Source organism: Leuciscus leuciscus (assembly GCF_965113295.1).
Source record: "Leuciscus leuciscus genome assembly, chromosome: 22".
NCBI lineage: Eukaryota > Metazoa > Chordata > Actinopteri > Cypriniformes > Leuciscidae > Leuciscus > Leuciscus leuciscus.
Window position 1 is genome coordinate 11,188,083 of NC_138746.1, and position 12,803 is coordinate 11,200,885.

General features: G+C 37.3%; 1 protein-coding gene and 1 long non-coding RNA gene across 3 annotated transcripts in view; one reads left to right on the forward strand and one right to left on the reverse strand.

Annotated features, from left to right (window-relative positions):
• Positions 1-12,803, reverse strand: part of LOC309486745 — a 387,401-nt gene that overhangs the window by 238,963 nt on the left and 135,635 nt on the right. The window lies entirely within an intron of this gene.
• The window catches only part of atrnl1a (attractin-like 1a), a 259,263-nt gene that overhangs the window by 97,932 nt on the left and 148,528 nt on the right, over positions 1-12,803 (forward strand). For both annotated transcript variants that reach the window (XM_082154105.1, XM_082154106.1), the window contains exons 19-20: positions 911-1,129; positions 1,236-1,373. In XM_082154105.1, the coding sequence (XP_082010231.1) occupies positions 911-1,129; positions 1,236-1,373 (357 nt within the window). The remainder of the gene's footprint in view (positions 1-910; positions 1,130-1,235; positions 1,374-12,803) is intronic.

Here is a 12,803-nt window from a genome sequence, read left to right on the forward strand (position 1 = left end):
AGGTCATTACTGAGGGGCTCAGAAAACTTTTATAGAAAACTGATATAAAAAATCCCTATTGGCACAGAGAATGTAAATGATCTGATCCTGTCCCGTGTGTCTCAAATGTCCAGCACTCTGAATGTCAGGCACATTGTATGAATACACATTCATAATGTAATGGCACAAAACTCAATTTATTTTGAAATTAAAAGGTTATTCAACAACACACAGGCAGAGCAAATTTCAGTGCTGGTAACACATTGATATAATGTGACTTTGAATGTGTACAAAATGCAAGTCAAGTAATACAAAAGACAAACAACTCAAATGTTTTTTTGCACTCTCTCATTGATAACATTTAGTTTATCATATGTAGCTTTAATATTTTGAACTAGCTTTTAGTTTTATGTTTTCAGTTTTGTGCTTTGGTCATACTATTTTCTTTTGTCAGTTTTTTAAACAATATTTCTATTTAGCTTCCATTTAGGTTACACTTTATTTCGATGGTCCACTTTAGACACTAACTATACTATACTATACTACTATACTAACTACTATACTAACTAAAGTAACTTTGCAACTACATGTCAACTAACTCTCATTAGAGTATTAGTAGACTGTTAGCTTAAAATTAGGTGTTAGGTTTAGGTTAAGTACAATAAGTCGACGTACTTGCAAAGTAACTTATAGGCAGTAGAATGTCTGTTGGGGGACCATCAAAATAAAGTGTTAAAGCTTATAGTTTTACTAAGTTTTTCATGATTTTTTTTTTTTGATTTTTTTTTTTTGCTTTATTTCAATTAAAGTAAACGATTTTAATAGTTTTAGTGGAGATTACTGATGGTTCTTTGGAGGTAAATAAGGCTAAAAGGGTTGGTAAACATTCATTTATCTTTTACTAATTTATCTAAATCTTCTCTCTTTCTAGCTCAGAACTGTTCAGGTCATCGTACATGTGGTCAGTGCCTGGGACAGCCTGATTGTGGTTGGTGCGGAGACCCCACAGACACAGGTCAGGGCCAGTGTATTGAGGGATCATACCGTGGACCAATGAGGAGCCTGAGTAGACAAAGCCGAGAGAGGGTATTGGACACCAGTATCTGTTCAAGGGAAAAAGGCTATGACTGGGCCTACATAACCTGCCCAGGTACACAAAAAACCACATATGTGCACTGATCAAAACCTGTAAATTATTGTGTGTTTGAAAAAAGTCTAATCAAATGAACACACATTCTTCTCTCTATATGTTTCAGCATGTCAGTGTAACGGACACAGTGTGTGTGTTAATGGCAGTGTATGTGAGCAGTGCAAGAATCTCACAACTGGGTCGCAGTGCCAGATCTGTCTACCTGGTTACTATGGAGACCCAACTAATGGAGGGAAATGCCAAGGTGAGATATTTCTCTTTATGTTTATGTGTACAAGTATGTCTGTCTGTGTTTGTAAATCAGAAAGTATGGCTCTTGAAGGAATAGATTTCACACCCAGAAAGGAAGATTTTGTCCTGATCTGCTCACTTTTCCAAGCATGCATGATTTTTGCCATCCGTGGAACACAAAAGATATATTTAGCTGAATATCCAGATGTTGTTTTCCATTTAAAGAAAGTGGATTGTAAATAGGGCTGCCAAGCTACAAAGAACAAAAGTATCCCCAAAGTAGTCAATTTTGACCGTACAGTACATTTCTGTCAAGACGACTTCTGTCAAAGAAAACTGAGAATTAGCATATGGTTTAGATTGGCGGTATGGTTCTGTTCTGGGCAAGAACCCTCATCCTATCCATGCAGCCTTGCACGGATAACAGCTGGGAACGTAGTGATATACAGTACCACCCATTTGTGTATATACATATATATATATATATATATATACATATATATATATATATATATATATATATATAAATATATATATATACACTGTATGTATGTATGCATGTGAATATACTATATGTATGTATGCATGTATATATATATATGTATATGTATGTGTGTGTGTGTGTCCATATAAATCTATAAAATAGTTATAATATGAATAAATATTTTTTCCACAATATTTCTATCAAATATTTTTCATTTTATTCTATTTTTTTTTTACATTTTCAAATCAATCAAACACACACATCCAACTAATGTGTGATATTTTAGTTTGATCATTATAAAATTAAATGGTAATGAAAAATTAATTAAATACAAAAATTAAATGCTCTCATTTAAGGATAAATATACTAAAATCCCTCATATATACTATTGTTTATATATTATGTGTTTGTATAAATGGTGGTGCAATTGTTTGCATTTAACTTTGTGAATTTACTAGAACAGCAAATGTGCCTCTACCAGAAAGACAACAGGGAAGCAGAATACTTGTATAAATGTGTGCGAACATACCATGGATTGACACTATCTTTTCCCTTTTTTTAATTTTTATTTGAATGCCGTTCCAGATTGTTTCGCTATGGCAGGTTTAATTTCAGCCTGGGAAATCTGGAAAGGTATGAGGCGTGAGTAGAGGATCTTAGAATTTTCATTATTTTGTTAAACTACCCCTTTAAGGTATACGTGACCACACGATATATCAAACTGAAATCGATGCAGTAGTTAATTCATAAACAGTCTGCCTGCATCCAGATGTACCACAGGATATCCCAGTGTCCCCCATCTAATTTTCTTGTAATGGTTAGTGAGGCCATATTTCATTATGAGTGCAGTATTCAACCTGACGCAAATTGTATTGATTTGATATGGGCTCCTCGTGTTAGTTCATCACTGTGGCTTTTCTCCTGGTTTCCAATCACTGAGTTTATATACAAGCATCATCGCTCTTAGAGATGAAACTGCATCGAGGGGTAGAGAAAGGCAGCAGAGAGACGAAGAGGTGCAAGGAAGGTGGTGTAATAACATCATTCTCTGTCGGACAGATGCACGTTTTCTCCACATTCTGTGACATTAAATCACTCTTAATCATTTTCTTATTTCCTGGAGTTGACTGCCGCCCCTCCTCTTCGCCTATACGAGCGGTCCAGCGCTCACAGTGGAGATTTGATAGATGTGCGGCCCTCCACATCTCTCAAGGATGCACGCTCTCCCTCTCTATTTCTCCTCCCTGTTGAATACCTTTGTGATTAAGAGTGCTTTATAGACTGCGTCTTGATGTAAATGTGCATGTGTGTTTAATGCTCTGATTGTGGCCGCCACTAATCCAGCAGTGTCATTTTTCAGCGTTAGTGAGCGGAGGAGATTTACCTCACCTCTACACTAATAAGTTTAAGCCACTGATCTGTGTTAGATTAGACGAGGAGAGATGGAGAGCGGCCCACTGTGTGGAGAACAGAAAAGGCTGGATGGATATCTCTCACAGAGTGTGTGCGTGTGTTGTCTGAAGGAGAAAAGAGACAGGCCATCAAAGTAAGATCAGGTTAAAATATGACACGTGGCCGGCTGCCCTTGACGAGAGAGAGAAAACAGTCTGTGGAAGATGGAGGACATGTCCGTTTGAAATGGTCCTCTTAGTTAGAGGACAACAGAGGGCAGACAGAGTCCTGGGATTTTGTGTATGAATGTGTGTTTATGTCTTTGAAAGATTTGGAATTCATGCTTTTCAAATGAAAGCTGTGATGTATGATCATACTTGTGTGTGTGGGCTTAGAGTCTTAGTGTGTTAGAGGTTGGTAGTATGGTGGGAATTTTAAATAAAGCTAACGACATATATATGAATACTATATTATTAATAATAATAACCACTTAATAATGGTCAAACCTCCCCCCCCCCATTATAAATATATATACACCATTTTCCAGAACGGCAACCTACTTGGACTCTCCGGTACAAGGTATCAGGTTCTCAGAGACTTTGCTAAGGCAAGGTCTCTGATCCCCCCCCACTTAATAACAATCACAAGCTGCCTTTGCCTGGTCCATTTACGATACTATTATTATCATTATAAATTGCGACTTATATATCGAGTGTGCATTGTATTGTAAGGGAACCTTTAACAACTAGCCTTAACTAGCCTTAGAGTGCTCATTGAGTGTAACAGCAATGAGTGTGTTGTATGTACACACTAATACATGTAGGATGCATTGTTGTGGTTATTTAGCTTGATAACTGTGTTCTGCTCTTACAGATCCTACTGACTTCCCACAAAATCCCGTTTTCTATACCTCACTATGGTATAAAATGAAGGTGTCTTTGTAAGTGTGTGAATTCTCGGTTACCATATTCGGTAGTATTTTTCCATGTACTTGTTTGTAGACATTTACTGTTTTTTGGGTTTGTATGTGTACCTGACAGAGTCATACTGACCCTACAGCGGTGCTATTCTTGGCCTCTGACTGGACAAACACACACACCCAACACCCTCATTTTCCCTCTCTTTTTTTGACCTGTATAAGTCATTCTCTGCTTGAGGTATAAAACACACACCTGTTCAGTCACCCAACATGACAGCCATAGCTGGACCTGCAGCGTGAACGTGAACGTTTTGGAATAACGTGTTCATTTGATCTCAATGCAAAGATATGAATTCCATAATTTGTATGTAGGGATAGTTCACCCAAAAATGTAAATTCTGTCATCATTTACTCACCCTCATGTCGTTCCAAACCTGAATGGAATGGAATGTCAATGGAAGTCAATAATCACCAGGACTGTTTTGTTACCAACATACTTCAAAATATTACTTTGTGTTCTGCAGTAGCAAGTCATACAGGTTTGAAACAACTTGAACTATCCCTTTAACCAGGGTTTGAAATTAACTTTTTCACTCACTTTTAAGTTACCGACCATTCAGAACTTCTACTATAAGAAATTAACCAGATTAACTATGCCACAGATACATATATACATATTATAAAATTTGGATCTCATACATTCATTTCTTATTCAAACAGAATCCTGTCATCCAGCCATCTCCTCCCTTCCTCTTTCATCCTCATCCTTTTCACCAAAAATGTGTTTTATGTGGACAGATCAATACAGTACAAAGAACATAATTTTTTTTAGGATGTTGGATAATAACAATGTCTTTTCTAAAGCCAAATGCTTTTTAATCTTTGCTATTTCTTCAATGCAAATGAACAAGCACGCCGTTATTTGTTGCGTAGTGACATGCACGTTCAATTAAGCCAGATTTGCGCAGATTCTGCCACAGTTGATTTTTCCCCACATTTGGCGGGTTGGCAGGTGTTAATTTCAAACCCTGCCTTCAAATCCATTTGGGGAATTTCAAGCCCCTCGTCGCAGAAAAAAAAGTTTAATCTGTCTTTCAAAGATTATATAAACATGAACCTGTAATGATGGCTTTAAAATCCATTTGAATCTGAGTTTTGGCTTTATAAACTTTGTTGCCTCATTAACAAGATAATTGAGCACACTCCCACTAATTATAGTGTCTGATGGAAGATTCCCTAATGATTGTGAAGCTGGTGGAACTAGTATGACAGTATATAATGAGATTTTAATGAACATTTGAGAGGTGCATGCTCATATTGTCCTTTTAATTGCAACACTACAGGTAAATAAGCAGCTGTTTTTCTCATCTTATTCCTCAATATCTCTTGATCCTGAATCCTGATTTGGGCCTTTCCAAACAAATTTGCATTTTTTTTTTTTTTTTTTATCTGAACATTTGAAGAACTTTTGAATATTACTGACGGAACCAAAAAGACATTTAGTGAACCAACATCAGAGCACACTTGCTTTCTCTCTAACCTTTATGTCCCCATTGTCTCTTTCTCCCTTTATTGCCTGTTTACTTCTGCATAAATCCTTAGGTACATGTCACACATTTCTAAGAAACCTCGCTCACTGAAGATGATTCACTGCACTTATGGCATTTGTACTGCACTGATGCAGTACCAGGTACAGCTCACTGATGCTGTACACATGAACTCATATTCATATTATGAACTATTGATAGGTACAAGAAAACCAGCATATCTGTGTATGTATATCATGTATATGTCTGTCTTAAACTACATAATTTTTGTTAATCATTCACTCATGGCATCAATCTCAGTGAGTACAAGCACATGGTGACAGTCGTATAGAGCAGACAGGAGGGCAAACTTTAGACCCAGATTGAGGAGAGCTCCGTTTTGCCTCTCACTCTTAACATTTCCCCCTTCTAATCTCTTTAAGGATCTGTTTGAAATGGCAGTTTGCTTTTCGCACACAGCAAGGTCTCAGCAGCGCCTGTCCCCTCCATGCTCCTCACCCCCAACAAAACAACTGTGGCATCTAATCATGTTTTGCCACATCCAGTTTGTGTTGTACAAGCTTCTGTTGGGTTTAAGGTGATTGGGGTGTATCCACAGAAGGTCATTCTTGGCATTCTTTATAAATACCTGTAAAAATGGGGTGAAAACAGAAAAAAAGAAGCAAGAACGCGCTGCGTTGCATCCATCCAACGCGCAAGAATGTTGGATGGACCCTACATATTTTTTTTCTAATTTAATTTTAATTTATATTTTTAACAATACATATTTTACATACTTTTAATAATTTCTACAGTATTTCATACTACTACTACTACTACTACTACTACTAATAATAATAATAATCTATGAGAGCTGCATGGTTCTGGAAAAAATTAGAAAGTTTAAAAAAGAGATTGTCTGAAGATTCTGAAAAGACAACTAAACAAAATTAACATAATTTACTACAGATTCTGACCCTCCCGCGATTGTTGATTGACAGGAGCGTTTCAACACAGACCCGCCCTCGCTCGTGTCGTGAGCGAGCTGCCTGTCTGTCATCATACTCCGCGCGTCATTGTTGATACTGGCACTGTCTATGAACAGAATGGCGTCTAAGCGATTGTGGTGTTCTGTTCTCGGGTGTAATAAGGAACACAGCAGTCATTTTGACGAACCGCTGAAGACGCAGTGGCTGAGTTTGTTTTCGAAGGGAATATTCCCCACGATCAACGTCAATGCTTTCATGTTTGTGCGAATCATTTCACACACCAGACTGCTCGATGGTCAGTAAAGCTGTTTTTTTCTAAAGAAGCTGTAAATTATGCTGTTTTTGACCAGGTAAAATTAGTGTTTTCTTACAATACTAATGAGAATATTTAATTAAAGTATATTACAAACTTTTAATTTAGACCCTAAAGAATCATATTAGCTTGTACAAAAATGGCATTATATGACCCCTTTAAAGAGAAAACCGATTTTCGACGTAAACTACACATTCAAGTTAATCAATAAAATTGATTTATCACCCAGCCCTACTGTTGGGTTAAAAAGACTGTTTTTGAAGCTGTTCCATACCTATACATGACAACTGGTTTCTGTGGGTCAGTGGCGCCAATGCAGATTTGAATGTTCGCTGTTATCGTACTTGTAAGTTTTAATACACATAGCCGAATCGCTGTCATTAAGGAATAAGATCGTGTGGGTGTTTGAATCGAGACTGCGATCTTTTTAACGAATAATCATAGAGCTCTACCATCTACCAATAGTCTTTCAGTGACAGATCAGCAGTGTTGTATAGTACACTAGGACTGTACCTGTCCTTTAGCTCCAGTACAGTAGCTCCAGTCTTTGAGATGTCTCCATGGAGCCGGCTGGCAGCATCTGCTGTATTTGGCTCAGGATAGTAACACATCACTGTGAGATGACAACTGAGGTCATGGGGGGCACAGCACCAGGCTCACCTTCCTATCCATTAATTAAAACCTTCTGCCCCATAGAGGTGAGTGGAGAAACACTTACCTGGAACCAATTTACTCAGAATGACTGTGGCTTTTGCCATTACGACTGTATGTGTGCTTTATATAAAATCATGTTTGCGTCAGAGATGGGGATATTGCATTTGGAGTAAAATTATAGTTCTTTCTTATACCTGTATATTGCATGTGTAGGCTATATCTTATCCAATAAGGTTATACATATGGATGAGAGGATGGAAATAAAGCACTGGTTAGCCCTCTAATGAGCCAGAAATGAGTAACCTTAATTAGGGTTCAGTTCATCTAAATTTGTGAATGAGAAAGAGAGCGACCGAGAAGTGAAGGGAAAAACAAAGTACTTATTTTTTTAGTTTCATCAAGCAGATATGCCCACTGCACTTTTTATAGTGATGATGATGATTATTAATCATTGTGGCTTAAAAAACATATTTTTTGGAGGGTGAGGGCATTTTAAGAGGTGAGAGCTGTAGAAATCACTGAGTAATAAGTGGTAAATGATTAATGATGGTACATGACGTTTCATTTCCTTTCCTCTTAAAGCAGCACTCAGTAGCTTCGGGATTTCTTCGCTGTATTCTCGCTTTTTGCTCTCAGGTTTCTCTCTAGAGCTCCCCCCACAGCTTCGGAATAGATATTTGACAACACTGTTGTAAAAACTCGTTGGTGAGTCTCAGACACCAGAGGCTATAGATCAACGACATCAAAGCAGATGGGACATTCTTTAAAACGTCTTCTTCATTCAGGTTCGGACAGCGTGAGGGAGCGCAATAATGACAGCATTTTAGCAGATTTCTTTTGGCCGTAAAGCAATTGTTTACATCGCGAGACCTGATATCACGCGAGACTTCCTGACGCAGCGGCCGGCGGCCCGCCGGCTCAAAGTTGCAAGTGCGTATTTTCCGCTCACGGGCACCAGGGGGGTGCGAAACGACCACCATTCAACCCGAAATAAGTAATATAACCATTCCAATGACTCCGAAGCTGTTCAGTTAAGGTAAAAAAAGTTACTTAGTTCACCTTTAAAGGGATAGTTCACCCCAAAATTTTAATTAGCCCATGATTTACTCACCCTCAAGTCAACCAAGGGGGTTAATAAAGGCCTTCTGAAGCGAAGTGATGCGTTTGTGTAAGAAAAATATTCATATTTAAAACTTTATCATCTAAAATAACTAGCTTTGTTTGTTGAATGAACGGTTTAATGCCGTAACAACGTAACTGCACACTGAGTGACAGCCTTTTTTAAATGCGCAGAGACGCTGTTTAGTTTCGGTTACATTGGTTACTGAAAATGTCCTCGTTTTTGTGCATGCTGACCACATCGTAACATTTATTTATATAGCAACAAATAAATATAAATAAATCCAAATAAATAAATAAATATATCGCGATATGCGATAATACCGCATATCGCGCTATTGAGCCACTCAAAATTACCGCAAGGGAAATTCCTTCACCACGACAGCCTAAGATCTAGAGATGTTTGGCACACTTAACAGTTTTCACTTCTTAAACAATATATCCATTTAGGAGTAAAACCCAAATACCCTCTTTGCTTTATCAGATTTTACTTTAAGCCAGTCATAAACTCTGAATGAAATGCCTGAGCAGTGTTCCTTTCAAGACTGGTTTAACTTCCATCAGCTTTAATGTCATCTCTGTGTGTATGTGTGTGTGCATCTGTTTGTGAGGATTTATGAAAGCCTTCACTCTGGTTTTGTCACTTATGTTCCACGGTCTGTTTGCATACAAATATCAGTTTATCTATTCTGTCTCCCTTTATTTTCATATGTATTTCCTTTCTTTCATTAAGCTTTATTGTGGATCTAAATGAAGCATGTCAGATATATGCTAATGTTTGTGTGCGTTATGAAAAAGTTTTGTTAGACATGGAGGTGACTACTTTCATTGTAAGCGTGTTTGTGAGTGTGTGTTTTGTCATTTCCAGGGCCTAAATGGCTTTTGGCAGATACATTTATGAGAGATTGTACGTGTGCGCATGTGCATGTGTGTGTTTGTAGTCTATCGCTTTTAGAGCAAGTGCTGAAACAGCACCTCCAGGCAGTGCTGTTCCTCTGCTATAATGTGAGTACATTTTACACATCATAATTTAGCTATAAATCTTTTTGGAGCATGCAGAGAGGAGCCACCGACACTATGCCGCAGCCTGTCCCCACAGTCCTGTCAAAATGACTCGCATATAGATGCACAAATGCACAAACATGCATAATAAAATTGCATGTAAACATTTGAGATCATGTGGAAATCTTGCGTATGTGGTTCCTTGTCGTTATACTGACATGATTTGAAGCCTTGAAGTTACTGTGCTGTTTAATGCACTGTCAGTGTTATAATTAATGTGTGGGTGTATTATGGAGGCAAATAATAATATGAATGTTATTTTATTTTCATTTTTTTATTATTATGTGACAGGTGAAAATTATTTTATCAAAAATACAGTAAAACACCAATATTGTGAAATATTATTACAATTTAAAATAACCTTTTGAATATATATATATATATATATATATATGTGTGTGTGTGTGTGTGTGTGTGTGTGTGTGTGTGTGTATATATATATATATATATATATATATATATATATATATATATATATATATATATATATATATATATTATCACTATGTATGAGCAGTCGTAATAGTGATTCACCAAAGCAGACAACAACAATAAAATCGTTAGTAAAAAATATTTTTCTTTGTCAATTGTCTGTTGTTAGCTGGTATGAAAAAGCGATTGCAGTGCATGCTGGGGGAATTTGAACTGAGAGTTGTGTAAAGAACAGACGTGGATAAAAAGCCAACAAGCTATAAAGCCTCTTGATAAAAAGTCTGTGTTCTTTTCTTCTCTCTCTGTCTTTTTTTAATTTATTTTTTATGCTCTTTGTTTGTTTTATTTAGAAATATGACAGCCCTTTTATGGCTGTATTCTGGATCCAAATAAAATCTGTGGCTGGGAGAGCTCATCCATGCTATTTAAACAAGTGAATGAAAAACATTTTTATGCAGGGTTGCTCTGTGAAGGCAGCTAGTTTATTTTATAGTCTAATGGCACTGTCTAATATGACACTCTGGGCGGGGGAAGCAGTTTAAGGCATGTGGAATCTGCTGACATCAGTTGGACCAGAGAAGGTTCAGCATGTAGCGTTGCAAATACAGCCATACTCTACAAATTGCACAGTAATTAAACAAGCTAATTGAAGTGTACAACATAAAGACATGTGACTAGATCACCATAAACACAGCCTTATCTCATCATAGTGTGCAATCACCTCTGTGTCATCGTTTTGTGAAGGTGATGAATGTACTGACAAACACCTGCATCCTTGGCTGCAAAAACCCTCAGATACCAGTTAGGAAGAAAATGCTATCAGTAAGCAGTCATTCAGCGGACACTTTAGTCCACCACAGCTGTTGGAGAGAGTTGTGCTAGTTTCGTAAGCAATTAAACTTAAGATTTTCACCTTGTCCACAATAGAATAGGTAAGAAAATCCCTTAATCCCCTAGACTTACATTGAACCATGTTTTAAAACCAGAACATTATAGAGAATTGGTTATGGATTCTTTTCACTTCACTAAATAACCACCAAGCAACCGGCAAGAACGATAGCAACCACACAACAATAGCAACCATAGTTTAGGGTCAGTTTTTATGTTTTTTGTTTGTTTTTAAAGTTAGTGATTGAATGAATTAATGAATATTGTTTATTACCGTATTTTCCGGACTATAAGTCGCACTTTTTTTCATAGTTTGGCTGGTCCTGCGACTTATAGTCAGGTGCGACTTATATATCAAAATTAATTCAGACTGAGATGAACCAAGAGAAAACATTACCGTCTACAGCCGCGAGGGGGCGCTCTAGTTGGCGGAGTTGTTCAGAAGCGACACGGATGATGAAGAAAATGATGAGGAATGAGATCGCGGGAGCTTGGTGAACTTGTTTACTGGTAACTTGCTTGTTGGACTCGCTGGCTAATGTTAATTTAGCTTATTCAGCCTCCCAGATATTTGTTCTTTATGCTATTGTGTAGCTGAATAACGTGTGCAGTGCGTGTGCGGTGCGTGTTGCGGTGCATATGCTGTGCAGGAGCAGCACGCCTAAAGTGCTTTCACATAAGCTGCGTTTGCAGTGCGTAACTGACCCGCGGCTGTAACCCCAAACACATTGTATTTCAAATCCAGAAGTTATCAGCAAATTTTATTTAAAAAAAAGAAAAAGTTTTTTGTCAGCATTGCGATTCTCTTTATACGTATAGGCTACTCTTTAATAGACGTATTCACGTTTAAACACAATTTAAACAAACTATTATTCAATGCATTACTTCTATATAATTATATATTAAGTTGCTCAAGCAAGTGGTAAAATATTTAACCATGCACTTATATTAAAATCGCATACATTTTAAATTAAAACTTAAAATTGACAAAAACAGCAGACTCATACCCTTTCTTTTGCATAATTTAAATCTTTATACAATAAATCTTGCATGTCACAAATAACTTGTTTTTCCACCTCCACGAATGAGACGAGTGTTGTTCATTATGTCGCCTTGTTGAAGTAAATTGTAGTTTTCCTTGATTTACCAACGCTTGAAGTAAAAAGATGACTGTGAAAAATAGTAGGCTAGTATTTAATTAAATGCATTTATGATGAAATTACTACATTTTCATGTCAATCTGGTCAATCTGTATTCATTTTGACCACAAACCGTGTGCTGTCACTTTAATTCAGCGCGTGCAGCACAGCAAAAATAGACTCGGTGCGGAAACGATCGCTGCACTGCTGTATACGCACCGCACCTGGAACGGATCGACGGACTGCAACCGCGTGCATTGTGAAAGCTCTGACCTGTTAACAAGGGTACGGAAAAATATACGCACTACAAACGGAGTATGTGTGAAACGGGCGTTAATGTGTTACGTTAACATACTGGACACCTATTCAGCCTGTTGTTCTGTGTGCTACTGTGTAGTTGAATAACTTGCCTTTCCTGATTAAATGTCTGTTCTTGGTCTTGGATTTTGTGAAATCAATTTCTAAATAAATGCGACTTATAGTCCAGTGCGACTTATATATGTTTTTTTTCACTTCATGAGGCATT